Below are 22,052 nucleotides of genomic sequence, written 5' to 3' on the forward strand. Positions count from 1 at the left end.
CTGGGGACGCGGGGGGCGCGCGCAAGCGCAGCGGTGAGCGAGGCGTCGCCTACCCAAGGTCCTGTCCCTACCTCCCGCACAGAGTCTGCGCGTGCGCACAGCAAAGGGCGAGTGGGTGGGACTGCGGGGGGGACTGCCCCGTTCCCCAGCGTCCCCCGCGGCAGCAGGCACTGACGTGGCCGCCGTCAGAGCCGCCATCTTGTGGGAGCGAAACCAACGCCTGCCTCCGAGCAGCATCTGCGCCGCGGCCGCCGAGGGTGAGGCTGGGCTGGGGCCGAGGCGGGGGCGGGGGCCGAGTTGAGGCCCAGCGCGAGGCTGAGCCGGGGCGGTGAGGGCCGAGACAGGGGCTGAGGTGAGGCCAGGCCGGGCGAGGGGCGATGTGAGAGCCGAGGTGAGGCTGGGCCGGGGGCCGAGGCGAGGCGGAGTCGAGGTGGGGAGCCAAGGCCCGGCGGGCCCAGGGTAGAATAGAGGCCGGGGGTTGAGGCGAGACTAGGCCGGGCTGGGGCTTCAGGCTGGGCTGGGGACCTAGGTGGAGCGGGGCAGGGTGGGTGCGGAATGCGGGGCCAGGGGTCTAGGCTGGGATGGGGGTCGAGTCGGGGCCGAGCTGGGGCGGGGGCTGAGTCGGGGCCGGGGAGGGCGTCTGTCTGGCCACCCTCCCACCAAGCCCCCCAGAGTGGCCGGGGCGAGCTCCCGGAAGTCCGGCCCGCAACGCGGGCTCTCCAGGAAGCCCCGCTTCTTGCTCCGCCTCCGAGGCCTCCTGTCTCGGGGTCGCAAGGACCAGGAAACTGAGGCCCGCAGCCCGGGACATGGCCAAGGTCACACGATGGCCAGGGTTTGAGCCCAGTTCCTGTTTGTTCCGAGAACAGAGCCGGCGAGGCCGGGCGGAGCCCCGGGTTCCTAGGCGCGTGCTGTGGCGCTTGGGTCTGAGTAGGAGCGCCTATGGCCCAGGAAGCCCTCGATGGACGCGCTTTGAAGGGCTCCATTATCCAAGATTGCTGCAACCCCGGGATTGCTTCCTGGGTGCCTTTGGCATGGATTAGAATACACTTCCGAGCTGGTGAATCTTTAACCTACCTGTATAACGCGACCTGGCCGGAGTTGAGGCAGCCTCCCTAGCAGAGCGTCCTAACGCTTTCCAGTCCAAGCAGTTACGGACGGTAAAACAGTAGCTTTGTTAATAAGGCTTGGCAAGCAATTTCAGAGTACTTAAAATATTAGTTAACCAGTTGAGCACTTTTGAGCGCTCAACAGAACACCAAGTTGCTGCTTCTAGCGAAAACTAGCGAAATTGCACAAGAAATCACTGGCAGGAGACGGGCAATTCAAACGCTTTGGGTGTCCCCGGAAGTCACTGTTGAGAACTGTGTAACTGATGTAGTCGTAACTGATGCAGTTGGTGTTGGAGTAGTCAGCTCTTGGTCTTGTTTCAGAACTAGTGGTCAGCGTTTTTTTTTTTTTTTCCCCCCTGCTGGCTGTTTGCATGGTTGCTCTTGCGTTTTTGGCAGAGTGTCTGAAGGAGTGTGAGATGCCATGGCGTGTGCTGTGTCCTTGGGAGTTTTCAGAAACCAACATGAGGAGCCCAAACTGGAAGAACTTTGAATGTTTGGTGTTGCTGAGCCCAGGATTAGGAGCAGTTGAGTGTGTGTGTTTGTCACGAATATGGCCACTCTATGTGCTGTCTCCCTCCCATAAAGGTTTTTTCTAGTTAATGGGTAGAGTGTAACGTGTCTATTCACTGGGAATGTCCTGTTGAACACAAATCCTTGTCACTTGGGCATTACAAATCTGTTTCCTCTGATGGCTAACTTCAGATACAAGTATTCAAAATTGCTACTTCAGAAAGATTTAAAATATTTGGTTTGCATGATAGCTGACTCACATGCTGTCTGCTTATCATTGTAAGAAAGTTAGAAAGCAAAAACTGGTTCTGTGCTTCTCACAGTTCTGGTTTTTTAAATTGTGTGGTTTAGCTATTGCTTTGCCTCTTGCGCAATGTGAAGGGGCCGTTCAGACCTGCTAAGCCACCTTTTCCAAAGATCACGACAGGCTTGAAACTACAACAGGGTACACCTTGACTTTTCTTTGACTTTAGTAAAATTTAGTATGGACCCTCGAGTTGATCTCCATGGTCAAATGGCCTTAGGAATAAACCTAACAAAGTGGGGGAAACCCTTGTGTAAGTTCATAAATAGTATATTAACTTGGTTTGAGAGAGTTGAATCAATTTTCTTTGAGTTCTTCAAATTGGATGTTGCCTTGATACTTGAATTTAAATCTGCTCTTGATCACAGGTCAGGCTCACCGAGCATTTCTGTAGCTCTCCTGAGGATTGTGATCACTTACTGAGCTGGTGTTCAAACCCATCTAGCCTGTGCTTCCTTTACCACTTAGGACTGTCTCTGTGCACAGCATTCCATAGTCTCCCCTTTGACCTTCCAACCTTTGTAGGATTAGGAGAATGAAGGAAGTAAAATGCACATCTGTCAGAGGTTGGAAAAGAAACATGAAAAATTCCCTTCATTTGGGATCTTAAGATTAGGTGAGAACTTAACCTCTTTTGTGATCTGTCTGCTCCTCATTGATGTGGATGGTATTAGAAATGTCCTCCTAGCACCATCTGAAGTGGTCTTTTGGAAATGTTTTTGACCTAACAGTGGGTTGGGTGTAATGCTTCCTGCTGGCAAGTAAAGGAGGGCTTGGGAATGTGTGAGTGTGAGAAAGGTGGGTTGGTTAATTTCAGAGTGTGAGCCAAGGTGAGGGGAGTACTTCATCCTTATTCTTTTGTGATTGTTAAAAATATTTTAAAATATAGCACCTGTTATAACTATACAGCTGTAACACTATTCTGGAAGGTACTTCAGCATTCTCAGATGGATCAGATGGCCTGATTAGCTAGGAAAAATGTGGCAGAATTTAACACAAACACATCAAAGCTCCTTATTCATGGGAGAGTCTGTTAGGCCCTCACCCAGTTCTTTCACATAAGCTTCCTTATATGAGTGGGTAGAAATAGTGAAGCTATCTGTTGCAAGGAGCTAACCTCAATATTCCTAACAGACCACGTTTCCTGATTTTTGCATATGTTGGAGACTGCGGAGCAGCCTGTCATCGGCAAATAGGAAGGGAAGAATAGGACTTCTCACTGACTGAAAGAGACAGGAAACACACAAGGCAGGCCGATTTTTACACACACAGCACTTGGCAGTGATTCTCTTCAGGAGGCAAACATTTTTACACACCTGAAGCGACAGAGGTGACTGTTAGTATACAGCATAAATTAACAAAAGCCCCAGTTATGATCCACGCACATTTCCAGAAGTTAAAAATGTAGAGTATATTTTAGAAACATTAATTAATGTTTTCAGAATTTAGTAAGTTTTTGTCCTCTAAAGGATGCTAGCAAGTTGGTAGAATTTGTCTCCAAAGAGCAAGTCATATGTAAAATAGCCGGCATCTCTCAGTTTGTATTGTATGTCAGATTATGTTTGCAGTGCTACATGTGGGCGCTAAACAGAAAGTTGAGTGGTGCTAGGTCTCTGAGGCCCTGGAAATTTTTTGGCATGAAGTTTTAAGTATCCTGTCAGTTTACAATTTCAAGATTCTGTCTAAACTCATATGTGCAAAGTAGGAATAAAGGCAAAGTTAGATGTGCCAGCATTTTGAGCACAGGTTTCAGAATAAAGGATATCTTTAAAAATTGCTATGAAGAGTACATTTTCCTGTGGAGTTTTCTATTATCTGTAGATGAGCATGCAGTTCCTAACTCATTGAATCTATTATTTGCTTAAAATAATTACAGTTTTTAACATTTCTCTTCATCAAAGTGATACGAGGTCTTGCAAATTCCTGAGGAGATCAGTGCACATGTATTCTTAGTCACTAGTCGCAGGTACCCCGGGGCAGGTTTAGGAAGCAGATTGTGTTCACGCCCCTTCTGTGGCATTGAGCATTCCTGAGCTGCACGCGTCTGCCCTGAGTAGCTAACTGTGTCTCGTATTTCCTCCTCACTGGAGTGTCAGAGAGATGGTCGGGTTCTACCACACTCACGGGTACTTTTACACCAGTGTGAGAGTCATCATTGACTTGATAGGTTTTTTTTTTTTCTGACAGACTAATTTTTTAGAAAACTGTGTGTGATTAATCTTTCTATTTTTTAATTCTTAAAGCCCTTAAATATTCTTTTGTGATTCTTTTCTCCTCTCCTTGTCTGTGAATCTCTTGGGTGCCCAGGGAGGTGACCAGTGGAGAAAGACAAGTAGAGATAGGGAGATGAGTGACGGAAGGTGGGTGAGGGCTGGGTGGAAGGTGGAGGGCAGCAGCAGAGAGTGGAATGGGAAAGCAGGCCCACGGGGCCCGGAAGGAGCAGTGGGCGCTGAGTGTAGCTAGTCAGGCCTGTCTGGAGGGACAGGGAGGAGTGTCATGTGAGCAGAGGTGTGAAGGAGGGGCTCCTGTGGGTCTTGGGAAGAAACAGGAAGCTTCTCCCTTGCAGGGGAAAACAGCAACAGAGGTCCTTAGCTGGGAGTGCGCTTAGTGGTTTTGGAGACTTGCTAGGAGCAGAGGAGGGGAGGGAAGCCTGCTGGTGTGTGCCAGTGGTCCTTGAAGGGGAAGCCCCACAGAAAGGGTATCTTGGAAATTCGTGGGATGATTTTGGGCTCTGTCAAAGGTGGGAGGCAATACTGATATTTAGAAGCAAGGATGCATTCTGCGTGACTTTCATGTAGGGGAAAAAGCTGTTTATTTCTTAAACCTAATTCTGTTTATGTGCAGAGTCAACTTGTGTGTGTATGGTTTTAACTGAAGGTGTGAGTCGCTCAGGCGTGTCCGACTTCTTGTGACCCCATGAACTATAGCCCGCCAGGCTCCTCTGTCCTTGGGATTTCCCAGGCAAGAATACTGGGGTGGGTTGCCATTCCCTTCTCCAGGGGAATCTTCCCAATCCAGGGATTGAACCTGGGTCTCCTGCATTACAGGCAGATTCTTTACCATCTGAGCCGCCAGGGAACCTTGGTTTTAATAGATGTTCTGAATTCTCAAGGAATGAAACTACCTTGTAAATTAAGGGTGATTGTATTTGGCTCTTTGCAGAATCGTACCAAGAGTTGTTCTCTGTTTCCAGGTGGGGGAAGAAAAAAAAACTTGGTGGACACACCAGGCCTTGAGTGTCTGAGATGCTGCTGCATTTGTGGCAGTCTTCATTAGGTGGTTCTCTGCCTGCCTCCCTTGAACTTGGGGTCATGACCAGTGTTGAAGGTCACGTTTTATCATATGACACTGTCTTTCATTTCCCAGTTACATTTTAGGTGGGGCAGCGTGGGTTTTTTGCAGTCCAGTGAGTATGTTGGTTATATTGTCTCCTAGCTTCCTTCTGAATGGTAGAGCTGATGCTGTGAGATGCATGGGAGTGTTGGCCCTGATCTTTCCTAATAGTCCCCTCTTGCTGGCATCAAGAACACCTTGTGGAGTGAAAGCTACAGGCTTTGGAAATGTCAGAGGGCGGGAGATAAGGTGGCCAGGACCAGGCACAGGCAGACAGTGACGGGGAAGCACCTTGCGAAAAAAGAGATGATGGGACTTGCCAGTGAACAGATTTGGGGGTGAGAGGGACAGAGTGGGATTGTGGGTATCTCTGAGGTTTGGGTCTGAGGAACTGGGAGGAAGTTGCACAGGATTAAAGTGGGAAAGAGAGGGTCCTTTTATATTTGAGGATTAGATTTTGATGGGAGATCCATGAATTGAGGGGGAAATAGGAGATAAGTCTGGAGATGAAAGGAAGGTTCAGCTGGGGTGCCATATAGGGGGTTGCATTCCTCTGGGATTGAATGGCTGGACAGGGGCAGTGCTAGTGAGTGAAAGTACAAGACACCAAGTCTTGGACTGATGGGACCTCTGGTCACCTGAGAGGGGCGCCAGGGACTGCTGGGAGGTTTTAAGCAGAGGCTGGCAGGAGCAGGTATGTGAATGGAATTTCCCTGAGTCCAGGGCTGCCCCCAGTTTAAAATGTGAGCAGAGTAGGAAGAGGCCAACTGAGAGGGTTGCTTTGGCTGTTTGGGCCAATGAGAAGTCCACCCAGTCACTTTGGCCTCCCAGGCAAGACCATCGAGGGTGTCCTGAGTGCCCTGGGCTGGTGCAGCATCTCTGGGTGCTTCTAACAGGGGTCTCAGGAAGGCGGGTCTGGCAGGGGGCGTCAGAGGTAGAGGATCGAACAGACTCTGACTCATTGCTGCTCTCCCCTGTTTTCTGTCCTCTGGGAAGCCCATCTCTCAGAAAAAGAGGTAGGGCTGTGATCTTTTTTACATTTTGTTTTCAAAATGAAAGTTCTCTGCAGGAAAAAATCAAGTTTTGGAGATTGATTTAATCATTTTCAGTTCAGTCGCTCAGTCATGTCCAACTCTTTGCGGCTCCGTTAATCACTTTAGTCGTTCACAAAGTTTTCTTGTTCTGAAAAAGCCTGGGGGTTGGGGACACCTGCCACTCTGAGAAACTTTGGGGAAGAAGAACTGGGCACTTTGACAAGCTAATAGTTGGTTGCACTTCCCTTTTTCTTCAAGGGTGTGGAAAGGGTCTCGGCAACACTGGCTTCCCTAGAGCCCTGCCCTCGTGCCTGGAGAGGGTCCTGTGTCTGCACCGTAGGTGCAGGCAGCCTTTTTGAGAAGACCCCAGAACAGAAACCACAGAGGCTTCACATCTGTGGTGACGACATAATTAGAGTAGAGTGACGAAAGCAATTAATGTGAGTTATTTCACGACAGAATCCTGAACTGCCATCTCTTTCTCATTCTTACTTCTAGAACTAAAACACAGGATTGTGCTGTTTGACAGGTGTGCCTGCTTTTTCTGTCAGGATCATGGGGACTGCGACTTCAGCAGCTGGAGATATGTGTGTGTGTGCGCGCGTGCATGCCCTTGCGTGCACACGCTAACGCTTTGGGCCCCAGTGGAGCTGTGGGTCAGTCTTTTGCCGTTTGACAGCGTTTACCGTTGAGGTGAGGCTGGGAGGGTGCGCATGTCGCTGTCGCACTCGTGTTTCACATCTGTCAGTTGGTCTCTGAGTCTGGAGCTTCTGCACCCAGAGCTGCACTCATCACACAGCTGCTCCTCACCGTGAGTGTGGTGACTTCACCCCACCGTGTGCCGAGGGCGCACTGAAAAACGTAGAAAGGAAAGGACTTTTTCTCGTGAAAGGTGGCATCTGAACTCGCCTTCAGAGGTTGGGTGAAGGGCTTGATGGGCATGACATGGAGAACGGTGTGAAGGGGGACTGGGAGCACAGCTAAGATCTGAACAAAGGATTGCCGATGTGCAGAATTAGTAAGGAGTTAGTGGTAGGGCGCTTTTCAGGGAGTCTAGGTGGTTTAGGGGGAATCCTCTGGAGGAGGGCATGACCACCCACTCCAGTATCCTTGCCTGGAGGATCCATAGGTGGAGGAGCCTGGCAGGCTACAGTTCGTGGGGTTGCGAAGAGTCGGACACTACCGAAGTGACTTAGCACAGCACAGGTGGTGTAGAGTGGCCTGTAGTTTCTCGTATCCTGCTTTATTTTAGTCATAAGTTGCTTTGTTTCCTGCATTTTCTGTTTAGTCTGTTATACATCTTTGTTTTAGTATTTATTTGGCTGTGTGGGGTCTTCATTTCAGCTTGTGGGCTCCTTCGTTGTGGTGTGCAGGCTTAGTTGCCCTGCAGCACGTGATCCCTTAATTCCCTGACTAGAGTTCAAACTCAAGTCTCCTGCATTGGAAGACCGATTCTTAACCACTGGACCACCAAAGGAAGTCCCTGTTGCACATTTTAATGTTGTGAAGTGAGTGATGTCGCTCAGTCGTGTCTGACTCTTTGCGACCCCATGGACTGTAGCCCACCAGGCTTCTCAGTCCGTGGGATTTTCCAGGCAAGAGTGCTGGAGCGGGTTGCCATTTCCTTCTCCAGGGGATCTTCCCGACCCAGGGATCGGACCCAGGTCTCCTGCATTACAGGCAGACGCTTTACCCTCTGAGCCACCAGGGAACTTAATGTTGTGAGGTTGATGCAAATTTGTGTTTTGGGTCTTTTGATTGTTTTTTCCTCCCAGGAACAACTTCTTCAGACTAAGTGTGTTTGGAGTCAGGGTGTATGTGCCCTGACTCCTAAAATATGAATGCTCGTTAGGGTCCATGGTGCCGGCTGCTCCATCGTGGAGAGCCCAGGTGCCCAGCACTGGTCTGCAGGACCTGCAAAGCCATTGCATCCCACAGAGAGCATACTCGGATGGTCCTGTGTAGCTGCCAGGCACTAGGAATGTAGGTTTACCCCGGAAGGCCTCGAGCTCAGGGACAAATCCAGGAGAAGAAATAGCAAGGAGCAGCCAGAGTCTGCTGCCCGGACAAACGCACAGAGCTGTGAGAGAGGCTCCTGACGGGGCATCTGAGCGAAGCCTCTACTTGGAGGGATCACCCACTCCTTGTTTCACCCCAGGTGAAGGCCATGTGACATTTGTGTTCATAGGTCCTACATGGATATTGTTTTCATTGGGGCTAGATCATCTGGTTATTTGGTCTCATCTGTAGATTTCAGGTCGATCGAAGTGTCTAGTTATGGTTTTTTTAAAAAGTAGTAAAATAAAACTTAAAGACTATGGATGAGAAGGAACTGCAAAACCTAAATATGTTCATCAGTTACTGCTTTGACTTTTGCAGTTATTGAAAAGTAGGGTTAATTGCAGTTACGCTGTTTCAGTGTTTGCCTTGTGGTTTAGTGTGCTTGCTCCATTAGGCACTGGACAGTGGCTGTTGAATGTTCACTTTAGTGTATACCAAGAGCTCTATTCATGAATGAAGCTTATTTCTTGGTGTCATTTTAAGAATTTCACCTTGAGTCTTAAGCTGGCAGCTGCTGCTAAGTTGCTTCAGTCGTGTCCGACTCTGTGCGACCCCATAGACGGCAGCCCACCAGGCTCCCCCGTCCCTGGGATTTTCCAGGCAAGAACACTGGAGTGGGTTGCCATTTCCTTCTCCAATACATGAAAGTGAAAAGTGAAAATGAAGTCACTCAGTCCTGCCCGACTCTTAGTGACCCCATGGACTGCAGCCTACCAGGCTCCTCCATCCATGGGATTTTCCAGGCAAGAGTACTGGAGTGGGGTGCCATTGCCTTCTCCGTAAGATGGCAGAGAGGGATGTAAATTGAATTTCACTGATTGCTCCTCCTGAGAATCAGACCTGACCGGAAGTCCCCTCCTTCAGCTTTGGGAAGCAACTTGCAGGGCAACTGGAGACCAGCCCTCCGGTGTCACTGTACTAGCTTTTGGGTTTCTGCACTCGTCCTTCTTTAGGGGCAGGAACTGGGGGTGACTGCTGCATAGAGACCAGGTCTAGTGTCTAATTGATTGATTCCTGCAAAACATCCTGAATGTCCTGTTGTGAAAAACAAAAATCAGTCTCACGGGAACTCACCTTTAGATGCAGGCGAGAATTACACTGTTCTAGAATGTTTTTGCATGTTCTTTCATTTATTATTTTTCTTTGTATTGAAAGTTCAGAGTCAAGGTAGGTGAAATGGGTGAAGGTGGTCAAAAGATACAAACTTCTGGTTATAAGGATAGATAAACCCTGAAATGTAAGGTACAGTATGGTGACTAATTCACCATACTGTATTGTATATTTGAAAGTTGCTAAGAGAGGAAATCTTAAAAGTTCTCATCACAAAGAAAAAAGAGTGACTGTATGAGGAGACAGAAGTTAACTAAACTTTGTGTGGTGATCATTTCACAATAAATACACATATCAGATCATTATTTTGTACACCTGAGTATAATACAGTTCAGTCAACCTAAGTATATCCTTTGAGCGTCTCAGTCTGAATATTCTTCCTCTGAACATGTTCTTGATCCTTGGCTTTGTCAGAGTTGTGTTAGGCCTGTAAGGCCTATCTACCTGTCATTAGTATTGGGATGTTCAGTTTTCTTACACTAATTTGTATAAAATAGTGACAGTATGTGGTGTTCTACTAGTTGCAGAAAAATGTCAGAGCTACAGAAGTGGAGTGCTGGACTAGTAGAGTAGTGCCTTAAGGCTTTATTTTGTTGATGTGCTGGAACCCCAAGTTGATGTACAAAAGTCAGTTTGTAGCAGATAGTAATATGTGGTCATATCGCTTATGAAAGTAGGGGACCTTCCCCTTTAAAATTAAATCCTACACATCAGAGATGAATTAGGCTTTTGAGTGGTTGATAATCTAAGCACATTCATTCTGCTAAAAGAATAAATGAAACAGTTAAAGAAAATGTTTTATAATGTATATCAATTCCTCGGGAAGATCTTCACTTTATTATTTTTTCTCAAATTAGGTATTAAAACTGACATTATGAACTGTTGAGCTGTACTTCCACCTAATAAACTTCCCAAAAAAATGAAATGAAAAAAAGCTCTGATGTCACTTAGCTTGTTCATTTGAGTAGGGGAGACCCACGTGATCTCTTATTTACAGAGGGACCAGAGCAGCCTGTCCCGGTCTGAAGCACAGAATAGAAAACACGGGGGTTTATTTATTTATTTTTTTGCCTTCCTGGGTCACACTTTCATTTCCCAAGCCATGCTCTAGGTTAGTGATTTATTCTTCTTAATGATTCTCAGTAGTTTGGGTCATCTTGATATCCGTTATTACAGAGATTCTGTTAAATAAACCAGCTCCTAGCCATTTCAGAAAATGTGACAGATTTTCCTTCTGCAGAAGTAAGCTGCACAGCTCTGTAGGGGAAGGTTTCCCTCGCTCATCCCGAATCCTCTGAGATTGGTTAGGAGATGCAGCGGGCACAGGTAGAGGTCTTGGAGATCCATATTTCTCTTTAACAGCTGTAAACCAGTTACTTTGGATTCATTTACTGGCGTGGAACAGGTGTAAACTCACAGCTACATTTTTTCCCTCCCTCTCCTGGCTTTCCTGGGGCGGCATCTTGTCTGGCCTTGGCCTGTAGCCTAGTAGTAGATCTTTGCGGATAGGAATGTGGCCAGCCAGTTGTGTCCTGTTCTTTGCTATAGTGTTGAACCGCCACCCAGTCTTGTTTCTGGTCCTAACCAGAAAAAAGAAAAAAATGTTCCTAAGGGGCTGCATCTGCTCAGAGCTTTCTGTCTCAGGAAAGAGATGATCTTTTGTTACTCTTTTTATGAGCCCGCACAAAGGTGCAAACTCAGGCAGGTGCAGGGCAGTGCTAATGTCTTCACTGCTTACAAATACGATCGTTACCATGAACCTGAAAAACAGGTTTTGGCCGGAGTGCAAAGGATCCTGGTGGAGGAAAGGGTGAAAGAGGCTTAGGCTGGATGTCCTAAAAGTTAGAACCTGTATGGAGAGGCCACAGAACAACTCTTGTGGTCACTGTTGAGCCTTTCCACTGTGACACATAGTGCGTTAGATCAGGAGCTGACAGGGTCCCTGGACCAGGCGCAGGGTGGATGTAGATAGGTGGCTTGCATGGTGGGAGGCGCTGTGTGTAGTGTCTCCTGGAGTTCGTTCTGTGCTGTGTGTCCAGTCGCTTCAGTCGTGTCTGATTCTTTGCCACTCTGTGGACTGTAGCCCGCCACACTCCTCCATCCGTGGGATTCTCCAGTCAAGAATTTTGGAGTGGGTTGCCATGCCCTCCTCCAGGGCACTTTCTTGACCCAGGGATCAAACCCGCATCTCGCAGGCAGATTCTTTACCGTTGAGCCACCAGGGAAGCCCAGAGTTCTGCTCATCCCCATCTAGGTTCAGCCACCAAATATATGGCCCACTTTCCCTTTGGGGCTACAGAAGTTGGGTAAGTTGAAAAATTGTGTGGAGGAAAGGGACCAGATTGATAATTAGGGCTCAGCCGACTGCAGGGCCAAGGCAGGCCAGGGACCGTGAGTGGGCACACACGCCGGGCTGGTGGGAGGGAGCGGAGGCCCCTGGCCTGCTGCGGCTGCGGCTGGCTGCATCTTCAGGCTGCCCTGCCGTGTGGGCTTGCTGCTGGGCCCAGTTCTCCTGGAGTGCTCCATCAGTGCCGTGTAGGGGCTGGGGAAGCATAGAAAACGGTTTCGCTCCTAGTGCCCAGGTTTCTGTGTCAGTTTGTATGAACTTAATGCTAAAACAAATGTAGACAGCAGTCTTCCAGCCTGCTTCACAGGGATAGCCTTTCATGCCTCACTGTTCTGAGTAGGGTGCCAAATACTGTCTCTAAGTATGTCAGCTTTGGACACTGAGGGTTGGCCCTTGAGACCACAAGTTCTGTCCTTGGCTTCCCAGTACCGAGGAGTGCCAGTCAAAGTATCATGACTAAATAAATATTATTCACTGCTGAGTCAAGTGGTGACTGGCTTATTATGTTTTCCCTTGAGAAATCTTAAAATGACTTCATTTTCATTCTTGGGTTTTTTTCTGGGTGTATGTCATTATTTTTTCCCAATTCCCTTAGCATTGCCAAGCCCCGTGTTTAAATCACACGGGTAATGTGTTCCTCTTTCCCTGGAGCTCTCCTTCCTGGGCCGGCTGCTGTTGAGACCTTCCTCTGTCACCTTGGGCAGGGGCGGGGAGTGTTGCCCTTGCCTGTGGCGACCTGGAGACAAGGCTCGTGTGACACTTTGCACTTGTGACCTCTTTGTCCTGCCCTTTCACTGAGCCCATACTTTGGTTGACACGGAACTGCAGGTGGAGAGCAGTGTTTGCGTCTTTCTTTGCAGGAAACAGTTTTAGGTTTGCCACGTGATTGAGGAAAACACACAGCCTTCCTCACTGTGTCCCCGCTGGAGTGCGCATTCGCTACAGCTGATGAGCCTGCGTTGGCACACCGTCATTCAGAGCCCAGAGTTATCTTAGGGCTCACTCTTGCTGTCGTGTGTTCTCTGGCTTTGGACAGACGCATCGTGACGTGTGTCAGCCACTGTCGTATCACACAGAATAGTCTCACTGCCCTGAGAATGCCCTGTGCTCGACCTGCTCGTCCTCCCTCCCTCCCAACCCCTCAGAGCCACGGAAAGGATCTGTTTACTGTCTCCACAGTTGTCTTTTCCACAATGTCACGTAGTTGGAATTATACACTATATAGTATTCTTAGATTGGCTTCTGTCACTTAATGCACATTTATACTGTAATAATAATATACATTTATCTGTGTATTAGCACTTTTCTTTTAGTGTTGAATAACATTCTGTTGTTCGGATTTACCAAACAGTTTAGCCATTCACCTACTGAAAGACATCATGGTTGCCTCCAGACTATGGCAGTCATGAGTAAGACTTGTGAACAGCAGTGTGCAGGTGTCTGGTGGTTGCTCGTTTGCAGCCGCTTTGGGAGCATGAAGGCTGAGTTACATGTTCAGAGTGTTTTGTAAGAAACCTCCAAACTGTTTTCACAGTGGCTGCTCTTTCTTTGATGGGATCATGTCTTTGGTGCCGTGTCTCAAAAGTCATCACCAGCCCAAGGGAGATGCTGGTCTTATACGTTGCTCCCAGTTTCCCTGTTTTGAGCTTCTTGTGTGTGGGGGTCTTTTTCATTTTGGCTGTGAGCTTTGCCATGTCTGTCCTAACGCCCTGTTCTTGTTCGATGGGTGCCAGATCCCCACCACGTTGGTGCCAGGGCTGTGTGGCTTGGGGGTTCTGTTTGTTTACTTTTCTTTTTAAATTCTCTTCTGTCTTGCTTCTCTCCAAATTCTTTGTTTCAGTCAGTTCCATTGGGGGCTTCTTACAGGGAGATAGGGGCATGGATGTTTGGGGGCCTCCAGGTGTAAGAGTTAAGTCCTGGCCTCGAGGCCTCCACGTCTCATGTGCAGGTCTGTGGGGGCAGTGTGCCTCCCTGTTGATCTCGCCATATTCCTGTTTCTAGAACAGTGCACCCTGTGCCCTCCTCCGACTGGAGAGCAGAGTCAGGACCCCTGGTTCAGTTGCTCCAAAAAGGTCGCCTGGCTCTCCTGCAGGGCTGAGGGTGAGTGCTTGGTCAGGGTCAGACCCCACCAGAATTGTACCTTCTCTCTGTCCTTTTGAGTCAGTCATCACTTTTATGTCTTTATTGGTAGTGACTTCAGAAATAAGCTGAGATAAATATGCGTTCATTCTGTTTTCCATAATTTATCATCCTCTATATATTTAGGAAAAGTGGTTGTCTGCCGAAAAGGAAATACCATAGTAAAGATCTTTTTAAATTTTAATTTTATAAATAGGTAATATTATTCAAAACCAAAAAGAATTTTAAAATGTTGACAGAGCACTGAAGCCTGCTAGAAGGGGCTCCGCTGGATGCCCCTGAGACCATTGGAGCACCTAGGTCACAGTGGAGTGGTGGTCTGACCCACTGAGCAGACTCGGAATTCCTGAGTTCACACCGGATCAGTATGTGGAGAAGAGAATGGTGGTTCTTTGGGTAGAAGGCTGACTAAAGCTGGAAGGAATGACTCCATAGAGAACCACCATTTGACAGTCCTCAGGGCAGTAATTCAGCCAGGAAATGTCAGAATGCTGAAACTAGAGGGTGGAAGTTGGATAAGGAGTGGAACATGTGCAGAGTCCCCAAATGCTCACTGATGACTAAGGCAGAAAGGAACTTACGATGGAGACCTGGCAGCTCCATGTCAGCCTGTCATCAGAGTTGACGTGGGGTAGTGGGGATCTGGGGCACACCCCCTAGGTGGAATGGAGTGGGGAGTGCCTGTGGCAGGCCCATATCTGCGTCCTCCATGGGACTGGCCTCTTACCCAAGCAGTGTCCATCCAAAGTTCAAACACTGGGGAGCTCATAGTTACTTCTTGGGGGTTAGGTATGCAGGGCAAGGCTCTTTCCCAACCTTGACAATAGCTACCACCAGCACTCTCCCAGTGATTAGGTGTGAGCATCTCCCATCACTTAGAACAAGCTCTCTGTGGTTCATTTGGTTTTCTGTCAACACTCACACAGAATCTGCCTAGCTGAAGGCTGCTCAGCCCTCCACAGCTTGACTTCACCTGATTCCTAAGCATTTGAGAAAGTGACTGTTTTTTCCTAAAGCCCTGTTTGGAAATAAAACAGTTGAAGGATGAATGTACTGAGTGTTGAGAGGCCATACGTGGGTCTTACAGTACAGGAGATCCCTTCCTCTGTGATCACTTATCCCTTCCTGCAGGTCTGGGTGTCGGGGCCTGGGCTCTGACCTTGGGTCCAGTCAGCTCAGTGGCTGCTCCCAGTCTGCTCTGCTGAGTGAGGAGAGCCGGGGTGGGGGCGGGGCAGACACTGCACCCTTGTGGCTGCACCACACAGGCCGCCTCTCTGACCAGTGCTGACCACAGGTCTTGGGAAAGTGCTCTCTAACATGGCCATGCTGTGGGCTCACCCTTGGACTGAATACCCTGGTGTGCTGCTCTTGAGCCCTGGGTGTTCTCACTCACCCGGTCCTGCCTGCAGGGTGTGCTGAGCTCTCAGCTTGTTAGGAGGCATTGGCTCTTGGTCTCGGCCAGGGCCCTCCTAGGTTCTCAGGTGTTCGTTGTCTTACCATTGAACTCTGCTTCATTGAGACTTGGGGCAGTTGGGAGACATGGTAGGGCCTTGATGTGGTTGTTTCTGGCCCCTTGAAGAACTCTGCATTAGATTATGGAGAATCTAGCATTCATTTGAAAGCCACACTACTGCACCCCAGAGTGGCAAGTTGAAGGACTTAAAGGTAAGTTGCCCTAAGGCCTTGGGTGTAAGTTCCTCAGATAATGGTAGCAGCTGCTTCAAATTCCAGGAGAAGGCAATGGCACCCCATTCCAGTACTCTTGCCTGGAGAATCCCATGGATGGAGGAGCCTGGTAGGCTGTGGTCCATGGGGTCGAGAAGAGTCGGACACGACTGAGCGACTTCGCTTTCACTTTTCACTTTCATGCATTGGAAAAGGAAATGGCAGTCCACTCCAGTGTTCTTGCCTGGAGAATCCCAGGGATGGTAGAGCCTGGTGGGCTGCCGTCTATGGAGTTGCACAGAGTTGGACACGACTGAAGCGACTTAGCAGCAGCAGCAGCTTCAAATTCCAGTCAGCCTTGTTCTAAGATTCCCATATACTGCCTTGTAAGAGTGATTAGAGGCTCAAGAGGTAGGTGGGCAGGACTGTTTTCTTTTGGATAGGAACCAGAATTTCATCAGCTTCTGAGATAGGAGGAGCTGCCTCAGCCTGGCTCTGGGTGAGCGGTCTCTGAGCTGCTCCTGCTTGCCTGGCCCTGGGCAGCACAGAAAAAGACCCCAGGACTCCTTGTTCCTGCAGGTTTCTCTGGCCAGTGTTGCCCCCACCGGTCTGCAGCATGGGGAATATCTTTGCAAACCTCTTCAAGGGCCTTTTTGGCAAAAAAGAAATGCGCATTCTCATGGTGGGCCTAGATGCTGCGGGAAAGACCACCATCCTGTACAAACTGAAGCTGGGTGAAATTGTGACCACCATTCCCACTATTGGTGAGGACGCTGGGCCTTGGGAGGCTGGGAGGTGGTGGTGGCTCTGGGGATAGGCTCACCCAGGTCTCCTCCAGGCTTCAACGTGGAGACCGTGGAGTACAAGAACATCAGCTTCACTGTGTGGGACGTGGGTGGCCAGGACAAGATCCGGCCTCTGTGGCGCCACTACTTTCAAAACACACAAGGTAAGAGGGAGCTACCCCACCACACCCCTCAGGAGTGGGGCTCGGGGTGTCCCGGTGCCTGCAGTCACGCTTACTGTCCCCTCTGCAGGTCTCATCTTTGTGGTTGACAGCAATGACAGAGAGCGTGTGAATGAGGCCCGTGAGGAGCTCATGAGGATGTTGGCAGAAGACGAGCTCAGGGACGCCGTTCTGCTCGTGTTTGCTAACAAACAGGTATGTGTGACTGAACACCCTGTGTGCCGGTGGGGGTACGTGTCAGGCAGCCAGCCTCTCAGGGCTGGAGGTCTGAACAGGGTGGGGGTCACAGGGCAGGTGGAAAGGGCTCCATGCAGCCCCCCTGACCCACGCCTGCTGTGCTGTCACCCCCAGGACCTCCCTAATGCCATGAACGCGGCCGAGATCACGGACAAGCTGGGCCTGCACTCTCTGCGCCACAGGAACTGGTACATTCAGGCCACCTGTGCCACCAGTGGGGACGGGCTTTACGAGGGACTGGACTGGCTGTCCAATCAGCTCCGGAACCAGAAATGAGCTGTAATCCTCTCTCCTCCCCTCTCACTCCCTCCTTCTACCCTCGCTTTACTCTCATGTGGCAAACGTGCCCCTGTGGTGTGAGTGCCAGAAGCTGTCTCCACGGTCGGTCACAGTGTGCTTCACCATGCTGTAAATGTGCAGACGCAGCCTGCAGCTGGGTTTTTATTTAATGTAAATAGTTTTTGTTCCCAATGAGGCAGTTTCTGGTACTCCTATGCAATATTACTCAGCTTTTTTTATTGTAAAAAGAAAATCAACCCACTGTTTAGTACTGAGAAGGGATTTTAGGCACACGGGTCATCCAGGAGTTGTGTGTCAGACGAGCCCAATACTCCTCCTCTGGGCTTTAGATCTGTGTTGAGATCCATTTTGGTGGTTGGTTTTTAACCCAAACTCAGTGCATTTTTTAAAATAGTTACAAATACAAAATAAGGAGAACACTTGAACACACAGAAGGGAGAAATGTGCCTAATGTAGGTTCTGCGGTAACGGCCTGAGTCCAGTCCACCGGTGGTCTGTTTCCCGTTGGGAACATGAAACGGGGCAGAACCAGCCATGATATCCATTCTGCATGGTCACAATAGGGTCCCTGTGATTTGCTCTGTCTCGGGTCCTCCCCACACCCCATAGCGTTTGTGCTTGTATTTGTGCATACATGGCCGCCCAGGAGATGGGGTGGAGGCTGCAGCCACCGTTCTCAGAGCCCTTGGAAGCGCCCCGGGCTTTTCTCGGGTCAGCATGGGCACTTTGGTTGGGACGCCCTGGCTGGAGCGGGAGCCCTGCAGCCCCCTTGCTTGCCTGCTCCGGGCTCTCTCGGGTCTCACCAGCAGGAGTGCGGGTGGTCATCCTGGAGCCCCAGCCCCTCAGAGCCCCTGTCCACATGTGCTTTCACCCCCTCAGCCTGCAAGGGCCAGATTTGCCATTGAAGATGATAACCTCTACTTCTTTCTTTTGTATTTTGATAAACACTGAAGAAGCTGGAGCTGTTAAACTTTATCTTGGGGAAAACCTCAGAGCTGGTTTATTTGGTGTCGTGGAACCTCTTACTGCTTTCAGTACACAATTAGTAATCAACTGTTTTGTATACTTGTTTTCAGTTTTCATTTCGACAAACAAGCACTGTAATTACAGCTATTAGAATAAAATCTCTTAACTATTTCATGGCTCTCCTGTGTTTGGGTGCCCCTGACAGCCTGCCCTCTGGGAGCTGGGCAAGGACAGCCACTTTCTGCTCACTTAGTGAGGGCCGCATTGCTCTGCCTTGCCCCATTCTCGCTCTGCCCATCCCTTCCCTGCCCACGCCCCCACCTTCACTTTGCCGTGGTCGGGTGTATGTCCCAGTGCCCTGGTGGTAACCACCTCATTGGTCTCACTGCTGGCAGTCCAGCCCCCTGGTCCCAGGCTTTGCAGTGCCCAGTCATGAGAGGGACAGCAGGGTCACCATGTAGGGTATGCCCCAGGGGCCAGGGCCAAGCGTGGAGACCCCACACACACACCCTTCCTAACATCCACTCTCTGGTACCCCCAGGCCATACAGCTTGTCCTCTGGAGGGGCAGGACTATCTCCAGTGTCGCTGCCGCAGTAATTGACACGTGCCTGGCCGGGTGATGTGTGTGTCTGTGCCATAGACCCCCTCCTGCTTTTGCGGGGGTCGCCCCTCTGATGTGGAGCCCTTCTTGGCACCCTTGTTTCCCCACTGGGGCAGACTTTGGTAGGCCAAAGTCCAGCTGGCCTTCCCACAGGAGGCAGGCTGCACCCTAGATGGTGATCTCTAACAGGTTGATAGCCTGTGCCGAGTGCCTTTAAGACAGAGTTGCTTTCAGTTCTCATTTCTTTTAAAATCAGCAGCAAAACAAGAACCTCGGTAATGAATCCAGTCTAGGTTTTGTCTTTATTCATAACAGTGTGGTTTGTAGGATGTTTTCTTTTTTTCTATGGATGGCAACGTCGTATGTGTTCCTTCAGCCTTGGAGATGGGGGCTGGGGGGAGGGAGCCAGTGCCTGTGCAGCAGGCAGAGGTGGGGGGGTGGGGTAAGTGTGGGACAGCGGTTAGAAGGTCTTTGGTGGCCTAGGAAGACACGGGTGGCTGCAGGTACAAGTCCACTTCCCCATGATCTAGATGCCCAGCCCAGACTGCCCCCTTCTAGCGCGGTCACCTGCTTGCAGCTGAGCAGCTTTTGGTCCCTCCGCCCTCCCTGCTGACTACACATAATCCAGGGCTCTTGGTACACCTGAAGTAGATGCAGGGGCCAGGCCAACAGGGGACCCCAGGATGCTGACCACCAAAAGGACAGTGCCCCTCAGTGTGACTGCAGATGGCCTTCCTGGAACTCCCAAGATTTACCGCATTTCACACATCACTTTCTGTTAGGACACAACAGCAACTTTCTTCTTAGTATAAGACACTTTCCACTTAAAATAAGTTTATTTAAGTACAAAGAGTGGGTCAATACAAAGAAAAATAGAAGGAGCCGTACTGGACCACAACTAAGCCTCTTCAGTATTCTGGCCTGGAGAATTCCATGGACAGGAGCCTGGCGGGCTATAGTCGATGGGGTCACAAAGAGCTGGACACGACTGAGGGACTTCAAGCCTCTCTGGGAGCCTGGGGTAACGCCCACAGGCCAGTCCTCCAGACCCCTGGGCCTCAGTCACTGTCGTGCCTGCGCTTCTTGCAGCAAGTTGAAGAGTCAGAGTCATGCCTAGGGAGACCACGAGATGCCTGGGCTGAGGGGCTCGGCCTGCCAAGCACACCTCATCTCCACCCCTAGGCAGCTGCACCTACTGGATGGGAGCAGGGGGCAGTGAGGAATCCAGCCGCCTCCCACGATCCTTTTCTTTTTTTCTTTTCTCTTTCTTGTGCCTCTTCTTTTTCTTCTCTTTCCTGCTCTTCCTGTGACTTTCAGGACTACAAGGGGGAGTGCATGAGTGCTAGAAGCCTCTGGGGCTTTGGGGGGTCTAGACCACAGTGGCCACTGACCATGTGTAGCCATTCCAACCTCAAGTCACTAAGAATAACTCAGTACCACGTGTGGCCAGCAGCTACCATGAGCAGCACAGACACGACTATGGCAAAAGGTCTGCAGGGCAGCACCTACCTGACAATCTCATTGCTGCTTCCAGCCCTCCCACTAGGATGCCCCTGCACTCTTGGGGCCAAGTGCTGACACCCTCCAGTGCCCCTGACCCTGCTGCGGGTTGGTGGGCAGTCATGAGCCTTCCCTAGGGCTCACTGCACCCCAAGGCTCCTCAGAAGAAAAAGAGGGCTGGAGCTGGGAACCTGACTGGAGAAGCAGCCAACATGCTGAGAGAAAGCAGTTCTGTGCCCTGGGGGGGTAGGGCCTTACCCCGGCTCCACCTTCTCCTCTGACCGAAGCTTCTTCTTGGCCAAAGCCAAGGAGGTCCCTGGCCGACTGCTCTCCACGCGGTGGTGCTGCCGAGAAATGCCACTCTGGGGGCGTGCAGTGTGCCCCGGCATACCGACAGGGAAGAACCAGCCAGAAGCTGGGAGAGCCTCCCCAAAGACGGCCTGCCTCGTAGCCCTCAACTGGAAGAGGTGCTCAGACCGACTCCCACCCCACCATGAGATCCCAGCATATTTGGGAGTAATTACCGTGAATACCGAAAGCCCCAGCTTAGCGGCCTCTTTGTCTTCCCGGGACAGCGCCACTCGCCCTACAGAGCCACTGCGGGAACGTGGGTAACATACTCTATGGTGAAACACCCCCACGACAAGGGCCGCCCCCCATCCCCAGGCCTCCCTAGAGAAGTGGTTGGCCTAGATGACCCGCACTGGTTTCCACCTTAGGCAGCTGACAGTGCCAAGCCCCAAGAAGCCGCACCCTCGCGATTTCTGGGGCTCCCGAGGACCCCCCCCTCCGGCCCCGCACCTGGAGCTCCCAAGACCCAGAAGCCGGTCCACTCCCTTTTCGGGGTCACCACCTTCCCGCTTACAAACTTCGACAAAATCCTGTGGAGGGGAGTGCAAGTGCTCGCTGGAGAGCGGGATCAGCCCCCTCCCCAACCCAGCCCCACCCTCCAAATGAGCCCATCTCACCTCCTTGCTCAGGCCGGTGGGCTGCTTCTTTACGTTCTTGTAGCCTCTGCGGAGGCCGCGCGTGAGCTTCAGGGAGCGGCGAGCCTCGCCTCGCCTCTTCCCCCAGCCACGCCGCGGTCCTACCCACCCCCGCCGCGCACCCACCCAGAAGTAACACCCCCCGCCACCGCCTCCCCACTCAAGCTCCCGAGGCACACTCACAGCGCTGCCATGAGCGCCTCCTGTTCCGCCTGCCTCACAGCCGCCAATTCCTGCTCCCGGCTCAGCCCAGCGCTGTTCGCCCGGCCCTTGGCGTACCAAGTGAGGTCACGGCCCTTCTGCCAGCGGCCCACCGGGGCCATCAGCGAGTTGCCTGCGGGAACAGAACGCCAAGCCCTCCGCACGGCCCGCGGCTCGGCGAACCCACAGCCCGCGAGCTCCGGGTCCCGGCGCCCCACTCACCCAGGTAGTTCTCCCTCTGCTTGTCAGTCTTCACATCCTCCCAGCTGAACTGGTCCTGCCCGCCGCGCACGCCGCCCCGGCTGGAGCCGAACATTGCGGTAACGTGCAGCCCTCTCCCCGGGATTCCAAGTACCAAGGCCCTACAGGTCCCGGCTCCCACTCCGGCGTCGCACACGGTGACGTCACTTCCGCGCCAGCCCCGCGCGCTTGCGCACTCTCCCCCTTCCCGCCCCGGGCGTCCTAGCCAGAGCGCCTGCACACTGACGCGACACAGCATCTGCACTTGCGAAAGGTGCGGCGGCTGTACCTAAGCATCGCGCTGCCACGACCGACACTTTTATAAATCATATTATGTGGGTGACGCCCCAGAGCCACAGTTCCCATTGAGTGCCGTGTTCCCGGGCTGTGCTGGAGGAGTAGGCACGAGACAACGACTGAAGGCTTCCAACTATAGCTGT

General features: G+C 51.0%; 2 protein-coding genes across 4 annotated transcripts; one reads left to right on the forward strand and one right to left on the reverse strand.

The window, feature by feature from the left end:
* Nucleotides 1–148: 148 nt before the first annotated feature.
* ARF1 (ADP ribosylation factor 1) lies at nucleotides 149–18,254 on the forward strand. 2 transcript variants are annotated; one of them, XM_027548776.1, is made up of 5 exons: nucleotides 149–257; nucleotides 16,192–16,376; nucleotides 16,451–16,561; nucleotides 16,650–16,774; nucleotides 16,931–18,254. In XM_027548776.1, the coding sequence occupies exons 2-5, from the start codon at nucleotides 16,229–16,231 to the stop codon at nucleotides 17,090–17,092; spliced, it is 546 nt and encodes a 181-aa protein (XP_027404577.1). In that variant the 5' UTR covers nucleotides 149–257; nucleotides 16,192–16,228; the 3' UTR covers nucleotides 17,093–18,254. The 2 variants fall into 2 exon arrangements, with proteins under 2 accessions (XP_027404577.1, XP_027404578.1); XM_027548777.1 differs by lacking the exon at nucleotides 149–257 and adding an exon at nucleotides 271–391 and having other exon boundaries at nucleotides 16,931–18,253.
* A 1,245-nt stretch (nucleotides 18,255–19,499) lies between these two features.
* On the reverse strand, nucleotides 19,500–21,908 carry C7H1orf35 (chromosome 7 C1orf35 homolog). 2 transcript variants are annotated; one of them, XM_027548774.1, is made up of 8 exons: nucleotides 21,595–21,908; nucleotides 21,355–21,505; nucleotides 21,154–21,199; nucleotides 20,987–21,066; nucleotides 20,710–20,782; nucleotides 20,444–20,529; nucleotides 19,882–20,004; nucleotides 19,500–19,798 (listed from the first exon to the last, which is right to left on the reverse strand). In XM_027548774.1, the coding sequence occupies exons 1-8, from the start codon at nucleotides 21,869–21,871 to the stop codon at nucleotides 19,744–19,746; spliced, it is 891 nt and encodes a 296-aa protein (XP_027404575.1). In that variant the 5' UTR covers nucleotides 21,872–21,908; the 3' UTR covers nucleotides 19,500–19,743. The 2 variants fall into 2 exon arrangements, 1 of the variants encoding a protein (XP_027404575.1); XR_003512038.1 differs by having other exon boundaries at nucleotides 19,503–19,798; nucleotides 19,882–20,782.
* Nucleotides 21,909–22,052: the final 144 nt, after the last annotated feature.

The sequence above is a fragment of the Bos indicus x Bos taurus genome, chromosome 7 (genome assembly GCF_003369695.1).
Source record: "Bos indicus x Bos taurus breed Angus x Brahman F1 hybrid chromosome 7, Bos_hybrid_MaternalHap_v2.0, whole genome shotgun sequence".
Lineage (NCBI taxonomy): Eukaryota > Metazoa > Chordata > Mammalia > Artiodactyla > Bovidae > Bos > Bos indicus x Bos taurus.